Source organism: Colletotrichum graminicola (assembly GCF_000149035.1).
Source record: "Colletotrichum graminicola M1.001 genomic scaffold supercont1.24, whole genome shotgun sequence".
NCBI classification, from domain to species: domain Eukaryota; kingdom Fungi; phylum Ascomycota; class Sordariomycetes; order Glomerellales; family Glomerellaceae; genus Colletotrichum; species Colletotrichum graminicola.
In genome coordinates, this window is record NW_007361028.1 from 555,934 (window position 1) to 580,363 (window position 24,430).

General features: G+C 46.1%; 5 protein-coding genes across 5 annotated transcripts; 4 read left to right on the plus strand and 1 right to left on the minus strand.

Moving 5' to 3' along the window:
* Positions 1 to 6,026: 6,026 nt before the first annotated feature.
* GLRG_06493 (uncharacterized protein) lies at positions 6,027 to 6,729 on the plus strand (the record flags this gene model as incomplete). Its single annotated transcript, XM_008097178.1, has 2 exons — positions 6,027 to 6,062; positions 6,370 to 6,729. 2 exons carry the CDS (start codon positions 6,027 to 6,029, stop codon positions 6,727 to 6,729), a joined length of 396 nt encoding a protein of 131 aa, XP_008095369.1.
* Positions 6,730 to 10,394: 3,665 nt separating this feature from the next.
* Positions 10,395 to 11,866, plus strand: GLRG_06494 (uncharacterized protein; the record flags this gene model as incomplete). Its single annotated transcript, XM_008097179.1, has 2 exons — positions 10,395 to 11,496; positions 11,550 to 11,866. The coding sequence occupies 2 exons, from the start codon at positions 10,395 to 10,397 to the stop codon at positions 11,864 to 11,866; spliced, it is 1,419 nt and encodes a 472-aa protein (XP_008095370.1).
* Positions 11,867 to 14,503: 2,637 nt separating this feature from the next.
* GLRG_06495 (cytochrome P450) lies at positions 14,504 to 16,304 on the plus strand (the record flags this gene model as incomplete). Its single annotated transcript, XM_008097180.1, has 5 exons — positions 14,504 to 14,584; positions 14,676 to 15,461; positions 15,512 to 15,826; positions 15,892 to 16,058; positions 16,142 to 16,304. The coding sequence occupies 5 exons, from the start codon at positions 14,504 to 14,506 to the stop codon at positions 16,302 to 16,304; spliced, it is 1,512 nt and encodes a 503-aa protein (XP_008095371.1).
* A 1,897-nt stretch (positions 16,305 to 18,201) lies between these two features.
* On the plus strand, positions 18,202 to 20,590 carry GLRG_06496 (phytase; the record flags this gene model as incomplete). Its single annotated transcript, XM_008097181.1, has 3 exons — positions 18,202 to 18,726; positions 18,794 to 19,761; positions 19,819 to 20,590. The coding sequence occupies 3 exons, from the start codon at positions 18,202 to 18,204 to the stop codon at positions 20,588 to 20,590; spliced, it is 2,265 nt and encodes a 754-aa protein (XP_008095372.1).
* Positions 20,591 to 21,839: 1,249 nt separating this feature from the next.
* GLRG_06497 (uncharacterized protein) lies at positions 21,840 to 22,555 on the minus strand (the record flags this gene model as incomplete). The annotated part of the gene is made up of 2 exons (XM_008097182.1): positions 21,840 to 22,064; positions 22,277 to 22,555. The coding sequence occupies 2 exons, from the start codon at positions 22,553 to 22,555 to the stop codon at positions 21,840 to 21,842; spliced, it is 504 nt and encodes a 167-aa protein (XP_008095373.1).
* Positions 22,556 to 24,430: the final 1,875 nt, after the last annotated feature.

The following is a 24,430-nucleotide window of genomic DNA, read 5'->3' on the forward strand; positions in this document are numbered from 1 at the left end:
ACTAGGCGCCTTTATATTTATCTAGTAGTAGTAGTAGACCTTAGTTAATTTCTCTAAGGCTATAATCTTAACTTTATTACTAGATTGTTAAAGGACGTAATAAAGCCTTTAGACTAATAGGTAGCTAAAGTAATAATAAATTTACTATAACTTAATATCTATAAGATAGTAGTAGGTAATACTTTACTTACGTTAATTAAGTAGTATCTATATATAGCCCTATTTATAGATAGTAAGTATAATAGTGTTACCTTAGATTAGCTTATTAGTAAGGTTATTAAATTTAATACTATACTAATCTATATTTATAAGGTAAAGTAGAAATAGGGTATTTAATAGTATTATATAAAAGGTTAGCGTACTAAAGGGGGTTAGTATATTAATTACCTTTTATAATTTAAAGTAGTTACTACTACTAAAGTAGATTTTTACTTTACCTACCTATAACTTATCTATAGCTAGATTTCCTTTTATTTAGTAGTAAAAAGTAAGATACTACTTATATCTAGCTATTAAATATTTAGCTACACTAGAGTTAGGTATAATACTATAAAATAAGATAGATAAATATTACTTATTAAAGGTAAAGACGTTTACGTTAGGTAGCTTATTATTATATAGATTCTTATATAAGAAGTTATCCTTTATAAGAAAATAGGTTATAAATTAGTTATATAGTAATAAAAAAAGAGCAGGCCTATTAATAGTAAATAAGTTAAAGAACGTTATTAACGTATAAAACGTAGTGCCTAATTCTTTATCTTTATTACTTTTTATATAGTTACCTTCTTTATCTAAAGTAAATAGCTTATATCCCTTAAAGTTAGTTATAAAGTAGTTAAAGGCTTTAAGTAAAAAGTCTATTAGATACTACTTTTTATACTTATAGTAAGCTTATTACCTTTTGTCTTTTAAGTGCCTTATTAACTAATAGTTAGGCTTACTATATATATAGCACTTCTTTATAAATAATAATAAGGGTAAAAGAGATACTTATTACTATAAATTACTATTAAAAAGGCGCTATAGTGTAAAGTTACTATAGCTATAGTTATATTAGCTAAATTACTAGTAACTTTACTAGCTGTTATAGGTATAGTTAGTCTAGTATTAATTATTTACTTCTTTAGTTAGGTATTAATATATAGGTTATTTAAATTATATTATATTACTAATTACTAATTAAAGCTAGCTATATATGCTAGTAAATATTAAAGATAAATTAAAAAAGGTAAAAAAGCACTTTTTTATTTTATAGTAAGAGTTAAGTAATTAGTTATAGAGGGCTACGTTAGATAAGGTACTAATCCTTATAACTATTCTTATAAAGGTAGTTACTCTCTTAATAAGTAACTTTAGGTATTTAGCCTTACTTTTATTTAAATTATCTAAAACAGTCCTTATTAAATTAGTCCTTTATAGCTTAGTAAAGTAGGCCTAAAAAGTCTCTTTATTCTTAAAATTACCCCTTATTTATATAACTATAGTAATAAAGTTAGTCTAGTTATAAAGATAGTTAGTATAGTACTTTACAGCCTTACCTTTAAGTATAATTAAGAAGGTGCTTATAAAGTGCTCTTACTAGATCCTAGCCTTTATATAGTAGTTATAAAAAATTATAAGCTTTAATTTAAGTAACTTATATACCTTTTTACTATACTTTATCTTATTAAGGTATAATTTAATAAGGTTAGTAAGCTAGTAAGTTATAAGTAAGGTAGTAGTAACTAGTATAACTAATAGGTAAAAGTAAGCGTTACTTACCTACTTAAATAGTAAAAGAATAAAATTTAAGTTATTATATAATAAGGCTAAATTAATAGGCCTTTATTAACCTTTCTAGACTTAAGTAACTTATACTAAGGGGGTAATAATATAAAAGAGGCCTAGTTAATCTTATGTTAATATTATTTCTAGTAGTATGTCTATAATATCTTATATAAAGTTAGGTTTATTAATCTTTAAGTAAAAATCCTTACTCCTTTTCTTCCCTTCTTTAATATCCTTAAGCGTCTACGCCTTTAGATTATTAGCCTTAAGGGTATAGTAAATTTATTTAGTAATAGTTAGTAACTTTACTATTAATACCTATACGCCCCTATATATTAGGTAGTCTTTAAATTTAATAATAGTTTTATAGGTAGTACCTTTAAAGGTATTAAGTAACTATTTTTTAAAGTCTTTAGTAGTATATCTTTATAGCTATTAACTATATAGCTATATAAAGCTATATTATACTATTTAAAGTATAATAATAATACTTAAGGCGTTATATTACTTAACTAAGGTAAGGCTATTAGGAATATTAGCTAAATTAGTTATACCTTATAGTTATATAATAATAAAAGGCTAGCTATACTTTAAGATAAGATATAGATTCTTAATATTTTATAAATAGATATACTTCTTTACTTTAGCTAGTGCCTATAGTTTACTTTACTTTTTACTTAGTTTTTTCTTTACTATTATTACCTTTTATTAGCCTTACTAACCTCTTAAATATAAGTACTTACTTTTTACCTATAGGGTTAAAAGTAAATCTATATATTAGAGATATTATTACTATTAGTATAAATAATAATAAAATAAGTAAATAAATAATATAATATAAGGAAGTATAAGTAAAAAATAAAGTAAATAAAAAGATAAAATAATAAATAAATAGATAGTAGTAAATAGCTTTAGGGAGGCCTTACACTTTAGTAATATAAAGAGATAGCTTTAGGGAGGCCTTACGCTTTAGTAATATAAAGAGATAGCTTTAGGGAGGCCTTATAGTAGATCTTACTTAAAGAATAAGAGAAGACATATACTATCTCTAAAAGGAGATATATATAGACCTTACTTTTTAGTAAGTAAGATACTATAGTTAAAGATTTTTAAAAGAAAAAAGGTAAAAAGTTAAAGTTATATACCTTACTTAAAAGTAAATAATAAGTAGTCTTTTTAAATTAATTAGAATAGTAAAGTTAAGTAAAAGTTATATTAGTTACTAATAACTATACCTTACTTAAAGAAAAAGAAAAAGTAAGAAAGATAATATAGTTATTAATAGGTATTTAAAAAATAAAAAAAAGTAAGTAAATTAAAGTAATATAAGTAACCTTTACTTTTTTTACTTTACTTAAAGAATAAAAAAAGGTATACTTACTAAAGGTAACACTTAGCTACTAATTATTTAGTTAAGGGAAGAAGTTATAATTACTATAGGCTGCACTTAGCTAATAATATAATATTAGAAGTATATAAGGGTAAGATTAGTAAAAGCTATTTACTTATAAATACTATATTAAAAGTAAATTACTTAAGTAGTTATTACTTAATTACTTTATAACTAGTCTTACTAGTAAGATCTTATTTAAATAAAAACTTATAAAAGTCTATTTACTTATAATCTTATATAGGCTATTACTACTATAGTAAGATAAAAACTTAGTAAGATAAAAATCTTAATAATTAAAAAAAAAGGTTAAAAAAAAAAAAAAACTTAAAGAAACTTAAGTATAAAAAGAAGATAATTATACTAAATACTATAAAGGTTATTAGTAAGTAAGTAGTATATAAAAAAAAAAACTTCTCTAAAAGTAATAAAGTTAATAGTAGTAATAGTAGTTATTATATAGCAGACGTAAGGCTTAAAGGGTTATTTACTAGGTATTATAAGATCCTAGGTACTAATAATCTTTAGGCTAGGTAGCACTTTAATACTTTAATCTAAGCTACTATAGTAAGTAAAGTATTATAGCCTCTTTTAATAATCCTTACTAATCTATAGTAGTAGTAACTATAAAGTTAACTACTAATTAGTGTTAGTATTATAAGGATTATAATTAAGGTAGCTGTAATAGTATTAATTAACTATTAGTAGCTAGGTGAAGATGATGATTAAGGGAAAGAGAAGAGGTTGCTGCTGTGGGTATTTGTGGTGGTGTAAGTGAGCCGCTGGGGTAAGTCACGTGATGATAAATCACGTGACCATGGATCGGTTCCACCATTGAACAGTTGAATATCCCGACAATGATATTGGAAATGTCAGACGAAGTCCAGATCTATAGAACTAAGCGACCATCAAGAGAGAACGCACCATATCATAACCGATGTTACTTAAAATCTAACAATTAGTTTGCATGCGTGTCAAAGAAGCTCATTTGGTTCTGTGGAATAGTCAGATAACATATTAAGCACAGAAACTATACTCCCTGTCAGTTTTGCAGCCTGTGAATGACAACTCTACATCACTGATATCGTTCTCGTGGCGAGAATTGGAGAATCAAGTAATAGCAATTCACTGGTAGATGCACCTTAGCTTTGGGCATATAATGTTCTTCCACACGAATAAGAATTCTGCTAGTGCGCCATGCCCATAGGCTCAACAAGACTAGAAGCATCGTCCTGATGGAGTATAATTGGGTGACTGGAAGTTTTCATCGGCTTGAACTACCCTTACAAGGTCATACGATAGGCCCCTTCAATCCCTTAAAGCGAGAGTAGATTGGTGTGAACTGTGATGCCACAAATCGGTTTTGTTGCATGACACCCGGGTTGCAACAAAAGTTGCATACTTTACGCCATCACTTAATTACCATCACAACCAACAAACCGACTTGAAGAGACTATCACAAGAGAGGGCTAAATGACATAATTCTGATAGAAAATGTTACGATCATTTAAAATCGCATATTTGTATGGCAATATTTGGATCTTCGTGGTTAGGGAAAGGGAATATTTGGTGTGGATGGCCTAAAGTGTACAACTCTTTTGCAACCCGGGTGCATGATTAACATAACACACGCTGGAAGGCCAACAGGTTCTAACGAATCTGCCCCAAAGTTGACGATGTCTAAAGTTTCAGTCGCCCCGTCTCCCAACAGACTCAGTGACAGTCAAGAGGAGCTTTGTTTAACACTTGAGTTTTCCAGCTTCAATTCACTGTGGATCGCATCTCGTCAAATAAAGTTCCATGAAATCTCTTCCGAACCAACGACTTACATACATACCCCACCTTTGTGATGCCCGTCCTGGTTAGTGTTTTTGACGAAGTAACTTATTCTGAAATTGTCCCATCACCGAGTCGAATAAGCGACTGGGTTGTTTGCTATAAGGACATAGTTGAGAAGAGGCCGCCGAGGGCTCCTGCCGACGGCACGGACCCTCTTCAATATAGCCACTCATGCGTATGACCAACTAAGGCGGCAGTACACCAATAATACCGCCCACTTAAGCAAACTTGGTTTATCCATCAATGCCGTCAACGACACGGGGCTTCTCTGCAGAATGGATAAGTCGATGAAATGGCGATGCTTTACTCGCCATATTCGTCTTGCTCTGGTCCCTGTTGACATTCGAGGCTTTTACGAGAAAATCAAGGTAATCTGCGCCAAGTGAAGTTGGAATACACTCTGCTGCGCGTGGTCATGGGTCATCATAACTTGAGCTTATCAGTGTTGACAGGGACGAGGAGTGAGCGTAGTAATTAATCCGCAAAAAAATGTTGATAGTTTGGTAGGTTCTTGCGGTCATGGTAAAGATCTTCATTATCTACAATTACTGGGACTACATAATTATGAACAAATGATATCTAGGTTATCTGGGATCGACGGTGTAGTCCACAGATGATATGTATCATTGTACAAATTTGCAACTTAGGGATATAACTTTGTTTCGTTGTCGATTATCTACTTTTTGCCTTGGTCTGATGTGTTCTAGGTGTCCTTCGATACCTCACGGAGAAGCTGAATAGGGACAAGCATCAAGGGCATTGCAGTATTACCCTAGAGGTCATGTTTGTTTCTTCATGTGAACAGATTCATTTCATCGTACAAGATCTTGGAGGTCTCCCTCCTGCCGTTATGCAGCTGAAACCCGGTGCCAAGTGCCTCGTGGTGGTCTTTACCAGCTGCAGATACGTCGATGAGGGGCCTAGACGTGTTACGAACCAGCTCAATGCCCTTGGAGCAAATGTGGTCCTTGTGATAGTTGACGTTGCCTTAAGAGTGGACATCGATAATCCTTTCCTGAAAACCACAATGTCTGTCCCCGGCATCATCCAAAGGCTACCGGAAGTGCGACCCCATGAATCTCCATCGAGAAGCTCTACCTAGGTAGTATGAATCTAGACTTCTTCATTCGCTGTCAGAAAATCTACGGCGCTGCTGATCACTGACACTCAGTAACTCTGCCGTCGCCCACGTCTTCCCGGGTGATGTTGCCATATCCGTAGCATTTGGGACATTCGGATAGCCCGTCGGCGTTATCGACAATGGGGCTATCACGATTCTTACATTATTGGCAAGAACACCAAGTTATAAATAATACCATCCCGACCTTCATGTACACAGAGCTATCAACGCTAACTAGCTTCCAACGTAGAATCCGTCGGCAAGCCCGGCCGCTAATGTTAGGCAACATCGGCCCGCGGACGTCGACCTCACACGGGATGCCCGCTTTTCTGCGCCCCCGTGCGAGACGTGGGGGCCGGCGCTAGGGGGCGGGGACGCCGAAATGAGGGCGCTGCTCGTTCATCTTCAGAGCGAGTTGGCGCATCCAGCGGCTAACCGGCGTCCCACGTGGCAGCCGCAGCCGTCTGAGGCGATGCATCCGGTTCGTCCGCTGGACGCGCATGGTGGGCGAGCACGAGCGCTGGCGGCAACACGGGACATGATGAGCACAGCGTCCGTGTCTGTGATTTTAGAGACAGTCCTTGAGTGGCCTGCCGCATGGAGCAGCTAGATGAATTTCATGTTGAGCTACGGAGATTGCGTGGAGTTTTCGTCTGGTTGTTCTAGACCGGCGTACGATGCACTGTCGTGAGTAAGTCATCCAGTGGTTTTTCATGGATCGCGAGCACGTGTTGGAGGCTGGGCCTTTTGGTCCATGTTTCTATCGGACAGTATCGGCATATGTGACTACGCCAACACTAGCTAGCGTCTTTCCTTTGCCCTAGGTATGTATGTCTGACTCGGCCGTGACACCATCGTGCAGCAGTTCGTCTCATCCCGGGACACAAGAGGGTTGGGCTCACACGCCTTACCCGCTTTGCAGCCGAGTCTGCCGTTTCAACGAATTCAGTGAGTGAGGTTCCTGTTTGTAGGTAACCCAATCTTCTTGCTATCCTAAGCAGGTATTCGATCCATCTTGCCAACCGTCAAAATGCATTGCAAAGTCTGGTAGCGAACTTTGAAACGATGCCGCCACACGACTGTTTTCGCCTATTGTGAATGTTCGCAGCTTTCCTAGCGCAACACTCTGATCAACGCCCCCTCGAGGAGAACCCCAACCGGCCAGGCTGCCTGTGCTCATTATACCCCAATCTATGGATACAGGGACAGCCAGAGGGATCTGAGCTGGGGGGCGGGCAAGTTGGGGAATGTTCAGCCGGTTATCTGGTATTCAAGTCTCTGGGACGGAAGACTTGAACCGAGTTTCACAATGATGCTGGCAAGTGAAGTAAGGGCCCTGATTGGGATCCTTGTCATTGGCCAAGGACGTTATTTCGGTTACATGTTCGCCATAATTCACGGGCCGACAGACCCGCATATCGGAGGGGCGGCACCCAGAGACGTGACAGGTCGTCTGACCAAAGCCTTTCCCCAGCAACAGCAGAGCGTGCTCGCCATCCGCGGGAACTCACTATCTAATGACGAGCGGTCTTTAATTTATCTGGCTTCTCCTTCATGGCTTGGCTTCATTTTTCTGTCACTTTTTGGGAGCCATCGTCTGACACTTCGTGCATTGTGTCGAGTATCATGCATAATACTCATACCATGTTTTTCGACCGTGCTTTCGTAATGCTGCAAACCTGAGCAACCGTACGAACCTTCCCCTTAGCTATCTATGTATGCCAGTATGACACTTGGCACGTCCTCTGATCCGGTTGGGTAAAGAAAGGGCTTTGCCACTGGATCGGTTTCCCAGGCGGGGGCGCACGGCTGTATACTGCACGACCGAAACCTGTCACTTGCTTCGAAGCACCTCGGAAGCCTCCTGTCACACCAACCACCCGTATCACGAGTAGCGGCAATGTATCCGTAGTTTATATTCGTATGGATGAGGAAAGAGGGGAAGAGTTGGCAAGAATGGGGTCGTTATGTGGGTTACCGAGAGCTTGGCCGGTCGAAGCGGATGAAACGAACGAACATGGCGTGGGCTGATTCATTTCTTTCGGGGAAGAATGTCCACCTTGAAGTAGCTCCGCCAGGGCTTCTTAGACAAGCGGCCCATGGGCTTCCCCATCTTGAGACTTCTCCTGCCGCACACCCTCGGGTTATTCGCACTCTTCGTATTCTCGCACGGTTGCGCTACCATGGTAGTTTGTCCACGGCACCGCCGCACAAGTTCCACTCTCTGTGCTTTCACGCCTCTAATGTACGGATACACAGGCCAGGATTGTTTGGTTGTTGCAGTCGGCTAGCCAGGAGGTTCTCGTAGTTCCATTCCCGCCAGAGTGTCACTCGGAAAGAATTTTCTTTTGCCTTACAACCGAAGCCAGCCGCACTGGTTTAGTGGTCGACTTGGTGGATGACGGCAAGCCAATGTTGTTTCAGTACACCGCTCCAAGACACTCTGACGAAGTGAATCTTCTGCAGCCCTTATTCCAAGGGCTTGTAGCGAGACATGCTTGCAAAATGGTCCGTACCCATGTGCACGATGACGGGTGTGGGCCGCGTATCTCCAACCTGCCACTGAGATATATCCGCACCTAGTATCCGTACGTAGTTCTTAATCCTGCCACTCTGGCGCAGCCACCGACGGAGATGTGGAGATAAATTCTTAAGGCTGAAGCCTGAAAACTTGGGGCTGCCACTAAGAAGCTGTTACTAGACTAAATTGGGCTGCCATCAAGGTGGCGAATCCGATACTGCCGTTGTGGAGGCTGTGGAGGAGACGTATGAGTACATAGTACATACGTACGGATAGTATATCCAGACTTCAGAGACTTGATCTAATAGAAAGGCCATACGCTTGCTGAAGAGCGGCAGAATTGAACCGGCAAAGGGCGGCCTTCATCATGTCTTGGCAAATAATCACTGGGCCCGCCTATGAGTTTTCGCCGCTCCTCTTCGGCTGAGACTGATCCGGCCCGTGGGGGTCTTTCAAGTCATTTTTCGCGAGAACCATTTTCCCGCTTCTACTTGATCCTCGAAGATATCACGATTGCATCTTCCTGAACCCTAGCGAACCAAACATTCCAACGCGATGATCCTCAGTGATGGGTAGCGACCGGTGCCATGCTCCGTGTCCGTTCGTAATTCTGGGTCACTTGGCCACCTAATGTGATATGTCCTGGGGGGCCCTGGGAGCTGGACCCAGGAAACAGCATTCTCTTACACACCCTCGTCTGGCTGTGCCGTATAGAGGGATGTACCTGACCAAGCACTCGCATTGGTACACAGCCGCCGCATCTACAGCGCGGTCGTTGCCTGCGGTTATGGTTCCACTCTTCTACGACAGTTGTGAACCATTGTTGAATATATCTCGACTGTCAATGAAGTTGTTTTGATCACTGCATCGAGTTCCCCCATTCTAGAGTCGGAGTCGACAGTCACGCTCAACAATTGATACAGAATTCATTCAGTCGAGCCTCTGTCTCTCTAAAATCAGGATTGAGAGGCCTCTTGTGAAACACCAGACGAGGGGATGGCATGCCCTTGTTGCTCGAGTCATTCTACTGCATAGCCTGCGCTACAAGGTAACAGCTTGAGAGGTCCCCAGAACCGCGTCCAATCAGCGAATGGAATTTTCGCTATAGGTTTGCATGCCCATGTGTTAATATACCATTTTGGGCAAGTGACCAGGCATAGCCCGGCAGCCTGCGCGATTCATTCACAAAGGGATTCGGCAACACATTTCCTGCCATTGTTGTAGTTGCAGAAATCTGATCTCGGTCTCACAACCCCTGCCTTAGACCTGTGTAATGTCTTGGGGGGTTTTTGACGAGAACCCCAATCGATCATCCGGATGCCCCTCGCCCGAGACTACGATAGAAGAAGGATGCCATTGTAGCAAGCACTACACGCTGTGGGGACCAAGCCTGGTTTTGATGCCTTTTGCTGTCTTGAATGCTCCTTCGTCTGAAGGTTTATTGCTATTGATCCCCGCCCCTCCCCCCCCTCTTCAACCCTTTACCTCTAACACTCCCCTTTTAGGTAGTCACTCGTTCTGTTCGTTCTATCACGCTTGTCTTGCTAATATCAATTCTACCTATTCTATTTTCAGAGCCATGCTGGCTCATGGTTCCAACAAATAGCCTTTTTCCTACACTCTTACTACACATTAGCAGGACCACGTTCACGATCACGACTTGAGCTGCCGAGTTTCCCACGACAAGAGAGAATCGTCCCGACCCACACGATACGTACAACTCCGAACTCGAGCAGGCAACTCAAGACGCGAACATGGACTCCAAGACCGATTACGCAATGGACAAGAAGGATTACAGCGACCTGGAGGTGGTGATGCGCCAGTCAATGATACCGAACGACAAGTGCGTTATCGACAGCAAATTCCACGAGGCCATGTCCAGCTCATCGCCTGTCATCTCACCCGCACCGGCCTATGTCGCACCCGTCTCCATGGCAAACTCGCCAATCGTTCCGCCTTCGAGGACCAACACCGACGACAATGCCAGCTTCTCCAACCCCAAGGCCATGGCTCCCCAGCCGGAGGAGAAGACGATTCTGGGTCTGAAGAGGAAGACCTTCATCCTAGCCGCTGTCGGGATTGCCATGTTGCTGGTTCTAATCCTCGGCCTGGCTATAGGCCTTAGTACGGGAAAGGCCAGCAGCTCTGATGGGGCGGGCGGAGCGCCTGCGGTTGACAGTAAGAGCTCTGTTATCCTCGAGAACTCCAGCTTGGCCGCGACGAACTGGACCGACAACAACAACGTTGGTCGCGCCGCCGTCTTCTACCAGGACAAATTCAACGGCCTGAATGTTATGCTCTTCGACTCCCTCAGCGGATCATGGACCAAGCGAAACGTCACGGCCAGCGTCATGAACTCCTCTTCCATCCCAGCGTTGGACGTCATGCCTGGCACCCCTTTGGCCTGTGTCACCAACAAGTTTCAAGTCAGCCTCTACTACCTGCAGAGAGACAATACTATCTCTGAGATCTACTCCCCGAACCCCGTTAGCGGCCAGTGGTTGCCGGGCTCTTTGAATCCTACCCTTAACCCGCAAGCCTCCAACGGTTCACGCCTTGCCGCATACTGGCAAGTTTGCCCCAGCTGTACCGACACGCTCCTGCTCGCATACGAGAGCAACGGACAAGTCCAGCTCCTGAACTCAACCAAGAACCAATGGCAGGTCATGCCCTCTATCAGCACCAAGGTCGTCCCAGGCAGCGGCCTTTCCATGAACCCTTTCACCGACTTCAACGGCGCCGGCCCGACAGGAACGGATGCCAACGCCATCCGCGTTTACCAGTCCGCCAGCGACAACCTCATGGAGGTGATCTCCGGGCCCTTGACCGACCGTCGTTGGGAAATTGGCAACTTTGGTAAGCATAGGCACTCCCGCAATGAAACGAGTCCCGACTGACCAGATGACTAGGAAACCCACTCACTACCAACGTCCCCACCAATCCTGCGCCTGAGATCGCCTCTTTGAGCTTCGGATCCACTGGTTGGACTGAGAGTTTGACCACATACCTCACCGCCAATGGCATGCTGGTCTCGGCGCACTGGAACGACACGGCCTGGACGGTTAGGCCGCCGACTCTCGATAAACACTTTGGCAACGCGACTGCGATCGCCACGACCCAAGCTCAGCGTTATTATACCCTTGTCGATGGCTCAATCCACCAGTACAGGGTAGAAGCCTCAGCAGATCCCTTCATGTGGTATCATGTCAACCAGCTTATGGGCTAGGCTACGTGCCATGCTCAACAACAACAACATGATTGTCTGGCAAGCATCCCCCCTTACGGCCAGTCGTATGGAGCCTTAATACATTTGATTTCTTTATAAATACTTTCTGTACCAGTCAGCCCTCCTGCTTTCACATTATCTTCACGGTATGTGTAGCCGTTGGTGTTGATGTTGATCTGCGTCCTCTTGGAACGACTGCCCACGCAGCGTCGGACATAGAAGACGTCAAGGGGGGCCTGAGAAAAAGGAGTTGATGAAAGATTGAGAAAGAGAGGTGTGACAGAAAAGAAAACCCCCAAAAAAAATCCCGATGTGGGACGAAGACTTGTTTACTGGGCCGGTCGGCATGTCGAATCGCTAAGCGCCATTGCAACGTGCATGTTTACAGGGTCAGAAGCGTACGCTGAGGCACGCCTAGCATGTGAGTCGGTGGTCACCAGCAATGATTGGGGTGTTCTCAAGTCGCAACTTGGAATCGTGGCAGCTTACAGACGGATGTCAGGATGCCAGGCTGTCTTGCGCGGTGCGATGGACTCTGTAGAGGCGCTATAATTGGTTTCAATTTTCTTTACGATTATGTTTATTTTACGGTGGACTTGGAGGACGATACCACGAGAACAAAGGAAGAATGTTCCATATTTGTATATTATACAACTACTCATGAAATCTAGTGATCATTTACATTTGTTCATCACTAAGAAACATAACCTGAACTCTGGGGTTTTTGAAATGCATGATATAATGAATCGGCTCAACTAAGACATGATGTGATTGACGTCGGCAGGTTCTTTCCGAGTGAGTGAAACTGCCGAAAAACCGGTTTAAGCATGATGGATCGACTTAATCACATCCTGCGAAGTCAACAGGAAGGCAGACCTACAGCTGCATACCACCACGGCTTCGTAGTCTATTTTCTTTTCTTTTTAAATTTATTTTTTGTAGTATTCTTTGTTCTATCATATGGGTGAGCCATACATTGCTCGTCTTGTTTCTCACCGAGACACCTTCTGTGGTAGTGCTGCATAGTTGAATTGCAATGAACTTTGGGCAGACTCATGTCTTCGGGAGATTCTCTGACGGTCTGAACCTCAAAAAGTACGTTGGCACAGGCTGTACTTCAATGATACCAGTAAATGTGATGTAGGTCGTCTTTTAAAACCTGAATCAAAGTTTGGAACCTTACAAATCAGAAGCTGGGAAATCATTACACTAGAGATTCAAGGACGCATCCTATATAAAATATCCCGCCTCTGCTTTAGGCTGCTTGGGTAGAAAATATCTTTCTTACTTGCAGTAGGTAGTAAGTCACTTGTTTTTTACGTTACTCCCACTGGCATCCCTGTATGCCAACAGATACTGACACTCAACTGCGCAACGCACGCGGCGGCATTGGCTACGTTAATGGACCGGAAATCCCCCCCCAAGTGCCGATCCAGTTGGGGACTTGTTTGCATGATACAGACCGAGGATCCCAGCCGTCGCGCACTTGATTTTTGTCCGTCTGTCTTGTTTCCTAGCATACCTACATGTGCTAGTATTACCGTATCCTCTCGATAAACTGACATTCCACTCTTCTTTAGGCTAACGGTATAGAGTATAGCGTACCCACCCAGACTAGGCCTATAGTGGAAAGCAGGTCGCCCACCCACCCAGCCCATATAACAACTGCTAAGAGTATATATCTCTAGCTAAAGACGTCCAGCAACTCATTAGAAATAGTTCATCAAGGCCATGGGGAATCTAGAGCTGACAGTGGGTGGAAGGGAGGAAATCTAATGCCAACTATAAGTCAATTTGCCGGCCCTTGCTACCTAACTTGCTGCTGACGTATATAACTAACCCCTGACTTTGCTACTACTAGATCCCTGCTTCTTTGTTAATCCAAGATATCCTCCACCTAGCCAGATTCCTACCCCTTCCTAACAAGTACTAACAAGTATCTGTAATACAGTACTAATTACTTTAGTTTCCCCTTATTCTAGGGCTACCCTAGGGAAAACTATGGAGGAAAAAAAACCTAAGGCAGCTAGTTGCAGCTATACAGGGCTACATAAAGTGTATGTTGTTTGCATTAGCCTAAACTCTCTAGAAGTAGCCTTTACCTAGTCGCTTAATGTAGTATGTATCTAATTAATGATGTGTTGTGTTGTAGAGGAAAGGGGTCCTATAATAGTGGTGTTAAGGACAGATGCGTCAAGGGATTTTGGAAATGTGCGCCCTGTTAGGGGTACAGGGCGCCTTCTATACGTTTCTCTAACAGAGGGGTCTGTGCACCCATAGGTTGAAAAATAAATAGAAGGGAGAGTTGAGATCCCTGCTTCTGCTAGTACGCCAGGCCCTTTTTAGCAACCACTATACGGAGTACTCTATACTGTTAGCCCGGAAAAGAGGGGAATGTCGGTTTCTTAAGAGAATACGAATACGGTATGCAGGTTTACGACACCTTAATAACAGGGGCATCGGGTTTGGGGACCTTAAAACGAGATCCGAACCCCTCTATCCTCGTTAGTCTTGATAAAGATGCTCCCGCGCATTCGATTGTTGTGTGTGTTGGGGTCAATTTCAAGTTCACTGTGTCTGCAATCATCCTAGTATTGTCTTGATCTTTGATTGACCCGCTTATTGGCCACGAACATCATGGCGGCTCACACAGGCTTTGTGAGCCATGTTGTCAACTTCAACATGGCTCTCTTGGCTTTGATTGGATTTTTGTTTTTAGTAAGTGTGGCTCTAAACCTTGGCCACGTCGGCCGATCATCTGTCATCGGTCTCAAAGCCGTTTGGTGTCACTGAGGCTGACAACTCATAGGCTCTTGCCTACGTTTTCGGGACCATTGTTTACAACGTCTATTTCCACCCATTGTGCAATTATCCTGGCCCCAAGCTATGGGCCGCCACAAGGATACCTCTCGCCCGCAGCGCTCTTTCCGGCCAGTTGCATCGCAAGATTCTTCAGCTGCACCAGGAATACGGTCCCGTCGTAAGGGTCGCCCCTGACGAGCTTGTCTTCAATCACCCCGACTCCTTCAAAGATATACACGGTCACGTGAAGAATAACACCGGCGATCATGGCAGAGATCCCGTGTTCATCCGGGGTATGGAGCACGGCATTATCGGCGCCAACCGCGAGGATCACACTCGTTTCCGCCGGGCCTTATCACATGGCTTCGCAGCACAGACAATGCTGGAACAGCAGCCAATCATCATAGCCTATATTGACCTCATGATTCAAAGGCTTCACGAAAACTGTGCTGGGGGATCCAACGCTCTGGATATGGTCTCATGGTACAACTGGACCACTTTCGACGTGATCGGCGACTTGGCATTCGGAGAGTCTTTCCATTGTTTGGAAGATGCAGACTACCATCCATGGGTCCAGCTAATCTTCGACAGCGTGAAGGCGGGTTCTGTCGCCATAACCATGCGACGATTCCCCTGGGCTGCGAAAATCTTGATGAAATTTGTGCCGGCCGAACTCATAAGAAAGCGCGCACAGCATTTCGCAATGACGGAGCAAAAAGTCAAGAAACGACTTGCAGCCAAGACCGAGCGACCGGACTTCATGGATTCCATGTTGCGAAAGAGGGGCTCAGAGGTATGGAAAATTCCGCTAGCTGAAGATATGAAATTGCTAAGATACCACAGGCACTCACTTTCGACGAGTTGAAGGTCAATTCGTCGACACTCATCACTGCTGGTTCCGAGACTACCGCGACAGCGCTTTCGGCTATGACGTACTACCTCTTGACAAACCCCAATGCTCTGAAAAAGGCCAGTGACGAGATTCGCAACACATTTACATCCGAAGCCGATATCGACATGATTAGCTCGCAGAAGCTTGTCTATATGCATGCCGTGATAAACGAGGCCTTAAGAATGTACCCCCCGGCCCCGAGTGGAATACCGCGCAGAGTGAAGAGCGACGGCGGTGTCTTCTTGGGCCAATATGTGCCTCCTGACGTAAGTCAAATCATCAACTCAGCTTGCGACGAATACAAACAGGAGTCGCTAACACGTGCAACAAGACAATTGTCCATGTTTGGCATTGGGCCATGTATCATAGTCCTGCAAATTTCGCTCTGCCTGATTCGTTCATCCCCGAGCGCTGGCTTGACGATCCTCGCTTTGCAGGCGACAAGAAGGAAGCGCTTCAGCCTTTCACAGTGGGGCCGAGGAGTTGCATTGGGAGAAAGTAAGTGGTATCCATTTTGCATTGTGTTCCGCGTATGCTTTGATTCATAAAAATGCCCATGCTGACTACGACCTATCTTTAAGCTTGGCTTACGGGGAAATGCGTCTTATTCTCGCAAGAGTTCTCTTCAACTTTGACTTGAGATTAGCCGATGAGAGCAGAGGATGGGATGAACAGAGTCAAGTGTACACGCTGTGGGAGAAGGGGCCTCTCAAGGTCTTCCTTACCCCCAGAAAAACGGCCTGAAACAGCAAGTAACATGGAAATGAGTTTCCACGGAAAGCCGGGCTCAAAGCTTGGTTCCCAATGCTAAATCCTAACCTATGATTTTATTTGAAATGTAGCTCTACCCATACAGATATTCTAGAATGAAAGGTCGTCGCCCCCTCAACACTGAGAACTGTATAAGCCCCATAACGCCACGTTGATTAGACCTTACCTTATATACTTGGTCCATTGCCGTGATCAAAGTTCAAAGAGAACGAAAATGAAACCGTGATTCATTACCTCAAGTATTACTACAACGCCAGCGTATGATCATTCACAAACTTGAAGACAAATGCCACAATTTGAGTAACTCAACTGATTGAGTTTGCCTATCGTGAGAATTGAAGGGGGTTTGAAAGACATAAATATTACTTACTTCCTCGTGGAGATTTTACCGAGCAGAGTAATATTAATTGGAGTGTCCGCAGTATCAATCCAAGACTTCTCCATGGGAGTGTGGTAATCTGATTGCTAGGCATATCCTGGTGTCTGTGGCTTCCCATCCACTGTGCTTAGCGTCGATCGGCCTATAGAGCATCTAGAAGTCTCCCACCCCACAAGGTAATAGGTTCATAGGGACAGAAGGGGGAGGTGGAGAGGAATCCAGTTCTCAGGGTTCTTACAATTATCGAGTTACTTGCATGGGTGGATAACTGGAAAGATGCCAGCTTAGTCCTGCCCCGGGAGCCCACGACGAGATCTAAGCGCGCCCACGGGGAAACCAGATCAAGTGAACCAATCACTTAGTGGATGAAGGTAGAAAACGGAAATGTTTCGGCAGTTTCAGGCGCTGCGCCAGGGACATAATACAATCAAGTACGGATAGCGTTGATTTTACATGGGCAATTTAGTATTTTCCCATATCTAACCTCTTTTGGCAGCTTCGCCACATAGCCACAATAGGCCCCTTCTCACGAAAGTACTACCTCCTATAAGGTGTAGAGTATAAACCTTCCTCTGCTAGGTTTAATTCTTAACTCTTAGTTTTAATTCTTAAACAGCTCCGCTAGGGAGGGTTGGATTGAGGAGCGTTAATTTGACGTACATAGGCGATTTGGTATTTCAACGTATCTAACCGCTTTCGGTAGCTTCGCCACGCAGCCACAACTAGCCCTTGCCCCCGAAAGTACCGCCTCCCCTAAGGTACAAAACGGCTCCGCCGGGGAGGGTTGGAATGGTCTATCCCATCCTGATTCCTACGCCGCGCTCTGGGTTGAGATAGGCCAAGACTATCCCTTTTGTTTTTTGCCTCTAGTACTACAATCTTAAAGTACATTAAGATTTTGTGGATAGGCCTATTTTGTTGCTGTTGTAGTGGATTTCCTGCTGAAAGCAGTGAGATATAGGAAAATACCAAATCGCCTAATTATATAAAATTAACACTACTCGATACAATTGCTGTGCGAATCGAGCTGACGCAGGAATTGACTTGGGTGCCAGCCGGGCAAAGAGAGACGCTCATTCGTCCGGTGATCTAATAAGAAATTTACGCCCGTCAGTCATCCACGTCCTGTTGCCAAGACGGTCATCTCCCGGAGTGGAAACGCAATGCACCACCAATCGACTCCCCCCTTTTCACCACATGTTTCACTCGAAGGGGACCCCAAAGATTTCCATTTCGCACACAGCCTTGCTCCACTCGAGTTTGTCCCGTAAATGAGCAGAAGAACGTTCGGCACCCAACCATTTTCTAGCTTTCCTTTCGCGCATCGTCCTCGGGGCTGAAGTTGCGAGGGCCCACTGACTTCCGCTTTCCATCCGGGGCGGGTGGGAATAAGATGACATGATAAGGGGTTTGGTCCTCTTTCTTTGGCGAGCGTTTCGCTTGCCTGTCTTGCCTTGTCAAGCTGCTTTCTTCCGACTCGACTCAGCTGCCATGGGTCTCAAGTACCTCACCTGTGCTGCGGCCATCGTCGCCGTAGCGGTGCATCCCTGGCTATCTGCTGCCGTCGACCTGGAGCTCAACATCACGAGCCTGACCGGTGGCGAGCTGGATTCGGACTGGACAACCATATACTATTCCGAGGACAAGCCGTTGCTTCTTGGCAACGATGAAGAGGCGGCCACGGGAGGCTTCCACGCGTGGGACCTGAACAGCGATTCGCCCCTTTCCGAGGTCAAGTCGGTGACCACCGGCCGAACGAAGCTCATCACGGCGGTCTACGATGTCGCCGGAAAAGACCTTGCAGTCACGATCGCGATGCCGGATTCCATTATTCGAGTCTACGAACTACCGGCCTTCACCGAAATTGAGTCTGCGCAAACGACGATGCTCGGGGATTGGTCCGCTCTTTGCTCCTGGCGCAGCAAAAGTCTGAACGACTATGTCTATTTCTTTGGAAAGACCCGGGCTGTGCAGTACCTCATTCGTCAAGGGAAGGACTCCGTCGAGCTGGTTGAGGTGAGCATCTATGGCCTGTTTCGGACCCCTTATTTCCCCCCCCACCATTCGTTGACACTTTCAGCAGGTTCAAAGCTTTGCGATCCCAACCGAGTTCTCAGGTTGCGCCGTGGTTAGATCTCGGTCGAAGATGATAGCCAACGCCGATGATGGCAAAGACCTTTACATTTTTGACCTCAAGGAGTCTACGGTTGCGCCCGAAATCACTAAGCTCGGCGAAGCCCCGGATGATGTGACTGGCATTGCCGTCTATGTCTCCAACACCACTGGCTTAGACTATTTGTTCGTGGCCCAAGAAGACAGCATCGGTGTCTACGAATACCCGTTCCAACTTCTCGGTAGCATCAAATTGACTGGTATGGAGGACATTGAAGTGGAAGGCCTCAGCCTCTTCCAGGGATCTACCTCCAAGTACCCTAGCGGAGCCCTCGGCTTTTCCCTTGAGGCGGATCCTGACTTTGAAGGCTTTGGCTTGGTATCTCTGGATGGTGCACTCGGCGAGCTAGGAGTGTCAGTCAACACCGCTTATGACCCCCGGGACCAGGCTGGATGCCGCACTCGCTCCACCATCTGTGACGCCTGCTCAAGCAACGGCTATTGCCAGGCGAACGGAGCTGGCTGCGGCTGCTTCGCCGGCTTCACCGGCGATAAATGCGACATTTTCCAGCGTACCGACAACTGCTCCGGACGCGGCGAATGCGTCGGGCCCAACCAGTGCAAATGTCAAGATGGGTGGGGAGGCCTCCACTGCTCGTTCCTCCTGGTCGAGCCTTCGTACGAGACAGACCAAAACGGAGGCGACGGCGACGACCCGGCCATCTGGATTTCGCCCGTGTCGGCGGAGAAATCCCGCATCATCACTACGACGAAGTCTACGATCGGTGCTGGCCTGGGTGTCTTCGATCTCACTGGCAAGCTACTTCAGGCCATCCCCGCCGCTGAGCCCAACAATGTCGATATCATTTACGGTTTCAAAGTGGGTGGCCGAATGGTTGACCTCGCTTTCGCCGCCTGTCGCGGAGATGATACTCTTTGGTAAGTCACACTTGCTCCTCCTACGGTTTCCCCAAGACCGTGACTGATAATCATCAGCCTCTTCGAAATGACTTCAAACGGCACGCTCAAGAATATTCCTGGAGGCATTCAGCCTGTTGTGCCCGATTACAGCGTCTACGGGTCTTGTGTTTATAAGTCTCCCAAGACCGGCAAGCAGTACTTGTTTGTCAACGAAAAGTCCGCTCGCTACCTGCAATACGAGCTGACCTCGACGTTCAACGGGACACTCCAAACGACACTGGTACGCGAGTTCACTGGGGGCTCGGGCGGACAGGTAGAGGGATGCGTGACCGACGAGGACAACGGCTGGATCTTCCTGGGCGAGGAGCCTTCAGCTCTCTGGCGGTACGGTGCCGAGCCCGACTCAGGGGAGGCGGGCCTACTGATTGCCTACGTCGGAGATGGTCAGACGCACGCCGATGTCGAGGGCGTCACCCTGGTGTACGGCGCGAAGCCTGACCAGGGCTACGTGATCGTCTCTAACCAGGGCGTCAGCGCCTACAACGTATACAGGCGCGCCGAACCCCACGAGTACGTGACCACGTTCACAATCACCAAATCCTCCGACGGTCAGGTCGATGCAGTGTCCAACACCGACGGCATCACCGCCGTCGGCACCCGGCTGGGCGATGACTTCCCTCACGGTCTTTTCGTCACCCACGACGACGCGAATCAGTTACCCGATGGCAGCACAAGTGCTGAGGCTAGCTTCAAGCTGGTGAGCCTAGAGAGGATTCTTGGCTCGGATGCGCTCAAGTCGCTCAACCTCTTGGATGATGTAGACGCAGGTTGGGACCCGAGGAAGTAATAAGATACAAACGTAATGCGGGCGAGAGACTGGGTATTCCATACGCAACTATACCGTTCGAGTATATGAAGACGAGAATATAATGACTAGTGTACATCAGCTCTGCGTGCTACGTATCGCTGACTGTAAGCATCTTGCCCATCCAAGTATCGGCTCTGCCATCCACCGCATTCATAAGCCATATGGTCAATGCTGAGCGTTTAATAGCGAGGGTGCCCGTGGCCAAGATGCGCTTGACTCCGCATTGCTTCATCACGGGGAACACAGACGTCCGATGAATGTTAGGAAGGGAAACGAAGGGTCGACGTTGCGGTCCCGCTTGATGACAAGGGCGATATTGGTTTCCTTTGTATATGGGATATGGGAAACCGGAAGTGGAAATGGGCCATAATATACCCAAATTGCAAAATCTGCCTTCGTGTGCTACTTTACGCAACCTCACCCAAGAACGTACTGCCCTTCGAGTTATCAGAGAACTAGCCCCCACCGAACCGTCTTCTTTCGCATCATGGCGATCCCGCCAAGGGGCAAAAACTGCTCCTCTACCAGTCTGAGGCCGTCGTACCGCGCCTTCGCCTCCTTGTGATACATTTGCATCACCCACTTCATTTCATCGCGCATACTGGCAGGCTTGATGTCCAACCCGTCCAACGCTGTGTCGACTTCCCGGTCAGTCTGTAGCTGTGCTACACCCGGTGTTCTCTGCAATCTTTAGTACGCATCCGCAGCACACTTGGGGCCTGATCGGCAAAACCGATATCATTTGACACTTCGAATAAGGACCGGTATCACGGACCAAGCACCAGCCACAAGTACCAAAAAACTCAAATCGTGCCGCACTAGGCCAAAAACAGGAGGGTACATCATGATTTCAGTTCTACATTACAGAACCCTAATTATATCGGCGTAGGCCACGTACCACCGCAGAAAGTGACTTTTTTTACGTCAATTCTGCCAAATCCCCTGCTTTTCCCATACAAATTGTTATCAGGCTCCAGACTTAGGTTAAGTGTCAGAAATAGACTAATAAGGCAGGTACTACTGTTACCTACTGCTACTAGCACGCCTGCCTACTGTTACTAGCGCCTACCTACTTAACAGTAGGTAGGCGCTAGTAATAGTATACACTAGGAATAGTAGGCAGGCGCTAGCAGTAGGCTACAGCTGGCGCCAGCTGTAGCAGGGGTCCTAGCAGTACATTCACCAAATTAATCTTTAACCTTGCATTAAACTCTTGTTAACCCTAACCCTATGTACTTTTATATCGGAGTACGGGCGATATCGCCCTGATATCGGTTTTGCCGATCAGGCCCTTGCTCGTGACCTCCCAGTGCGCGGAGTACTCCTCGAAGCTCATGAACTTATCCGCCTCCTCGGGGCCGAGAACGTCGGCAGGGTCGAAGCGGCCGTGATGGCTCTCTGCGCGAATCTCGCGCGACTCGAAATTTTCCTTGGCTCGTCCCAGCTGCTGACACTTTCCTTAACGTCAGGAGAAGATATCAGAGCTGCACGGTAACAGCAACAGGGAGTACTGCAAAGATTGCGGCAAGGAGTACATTCGCGGTACGAAAGCTCATCACATCCATGATTGAACCTGCCTTCATGGCACGTTTGAATTCTTGGATCTCCGAGACAAAATGCTCTAACAATTTTGCACATGTAGACTTCCGCGCCGTGGCAACCTACGAGAAGACCGTGCACGACCACCGCACCGGCCGCAAGTGCGCCGCCGTCTGCGGCGGGACCCTCCTCGATACGATCGTCAACTTTGGCGAGTACCTCCCCGCGGAGCCCCTCCGGCTGGCGCGCGACCACGCCCGGAAGGCGGACCTCTGCCTCGCCCTCGGCTCGTCCCTCACCGTCCCGCCGGCCTGCACGATCCCCGAGGCCGTGGGCACGAAGATGGTTGCGGCTGTGGGCCGAGGCGGAGGGCCCAATGGAGGTGAAGCTCGAGCTGGAGTTCATGGGCCACTATGGCGAGCCGAACCTGGAGATTGTGCAGGCGTACGGCGGCGAGGGCAAGTCGGGGGCCGTGTACTTGCTCGGGTACAATCCATGCAGTGGAGAATGGAGGGTGAGCAAGCATGAAGGCGAGGTTCCTGTTGAAGGCGGCGGGGACTTGGCGCGGGACGAGGAGAGGGGGGACTCGTTGATGGTCTCGGCCGAGGAGGCGGGCGTGCCCAGCCATGTAATCCCTTCATCTGCCCCAAGCGACATCATCGACCTTACCTCGTCGCCATAGGCAAACAGGTTGATAATTAGTTCCTCTGAAGGTGGACAAGGCAGATTAAAGCAGCGCAGACTCAACAGTATGACCGCCGGGCATACACTGCTTATTGGAGGATCGGCCGCTTTTACGTCTAGCTCGAGGCCTATCTGGTCTGCCAAGATACCCTGCGTACCTGCTTATCCTATCACGGCTTAGAATGGTCATTAGCCTATAAGACAGGAAAACGTCAGCGCACGGCATGTGACGTCTCTGTCCTTGCTTCCAGCTATTAGTACGCGGGCCCAGGGTTCGTCCGATGGAAAGTTGTTGACAACCCTCCCTGGCTGTCATGTAATATATATAGAAATTGGTCTGCAACATAATTCTGCGATGATGGTGTATCGTGCATTCCATGCTAAGCAGTCTTTCTTTCTCTTCCAAAGGTCACTAGGGCCTGTTCGAAAGCCACACCTGCCTTAAGCCCATTGTGACGTCAGAGTCCGGGAATGCGGCGATATTTGGCCCTGATACAACTTCAAAATCCCGATTTGACTCCGAGTACGGAGTAGACCTAGCAGAAAGCAACGGTTGATCAGACCAAGCTATCTGAGCCTAAACGACTACTAGGCCAAGGACTTGATTTTCTTTGAGCCTTTTCCAACCCGTTGGAAGGCGAAGGGGACACCTCGTCGGAAACAAGGCGACCCGCAGGATGACAAAAGTATCTCCTAATTTTAGGACGGTTCGAATGTGAAAGGAAACGATGAAGTTATCTAGTCGGAAGCACGGGTCTTGGAAAGAGGATGGCGCCTGTCTTGGGCCGAAACAGCGAATCGCGGGCGCAGGGTTGAACAAAGGAATGGGTGGGTGCCGGCCGGCCGGCTAGCTAGGGGGAAAAAAAGACCTATCAGCATTACCAAGCTTAAATCGAGAGTAGATGTTCTACTATCAAAGAGGGACTACGTTCTTGTCCTTTATAGTACACACTTAGACCTCAAGACTCTTTAGCATCTCTAATTCCATCTCCTAACTTGATTGGTTTACGTTATCAATACTAAAAAGGCTGTATAATCTCCTCTTAAGCTATATAATTAGTATAGCTTAGGGAAGCTACTTAAAGCAGTAAAAATACCTTATAAACCTACATACTACTAGAAATAATACTTACTATTATCTATAAGTACTACTTATAATATTAGTATTCAATACTAAGCGCTGCTTGCTAGGATAGTGCAATAAAGCGTTGCTGCACCTACTTGGAGCCATAGCACAGGTACCTCAGTCATTGACCTGAGGGGGGGATTTAGCAAATAGAAGAACCTCAACACGAAGCCCATCAAGAAGCAAAAGGTCAGTCAAAGTCTAAAAGAAAGGCCAAACGAGCGGCCAGGACCAGGAGAAGACTACTCGAAAGGTTGGATTGTGAAAAAGGGCAGACGCAGAGTGACGAAAAAGATCTGATGGTTTCACAGTCTGGTCTCCCAGGAGGCAATGGAGATGAACCTGAGGGCCCCGAATGAGTGCACATTGTGGGCTAGATATGGCCATATTGGTTGGGAAACAGTGATGCCAGCCTGGCCAGCTTAGCGCCGCACGGCTGCCGGGACGCGGAAGTCAGTGACGTCACAAGA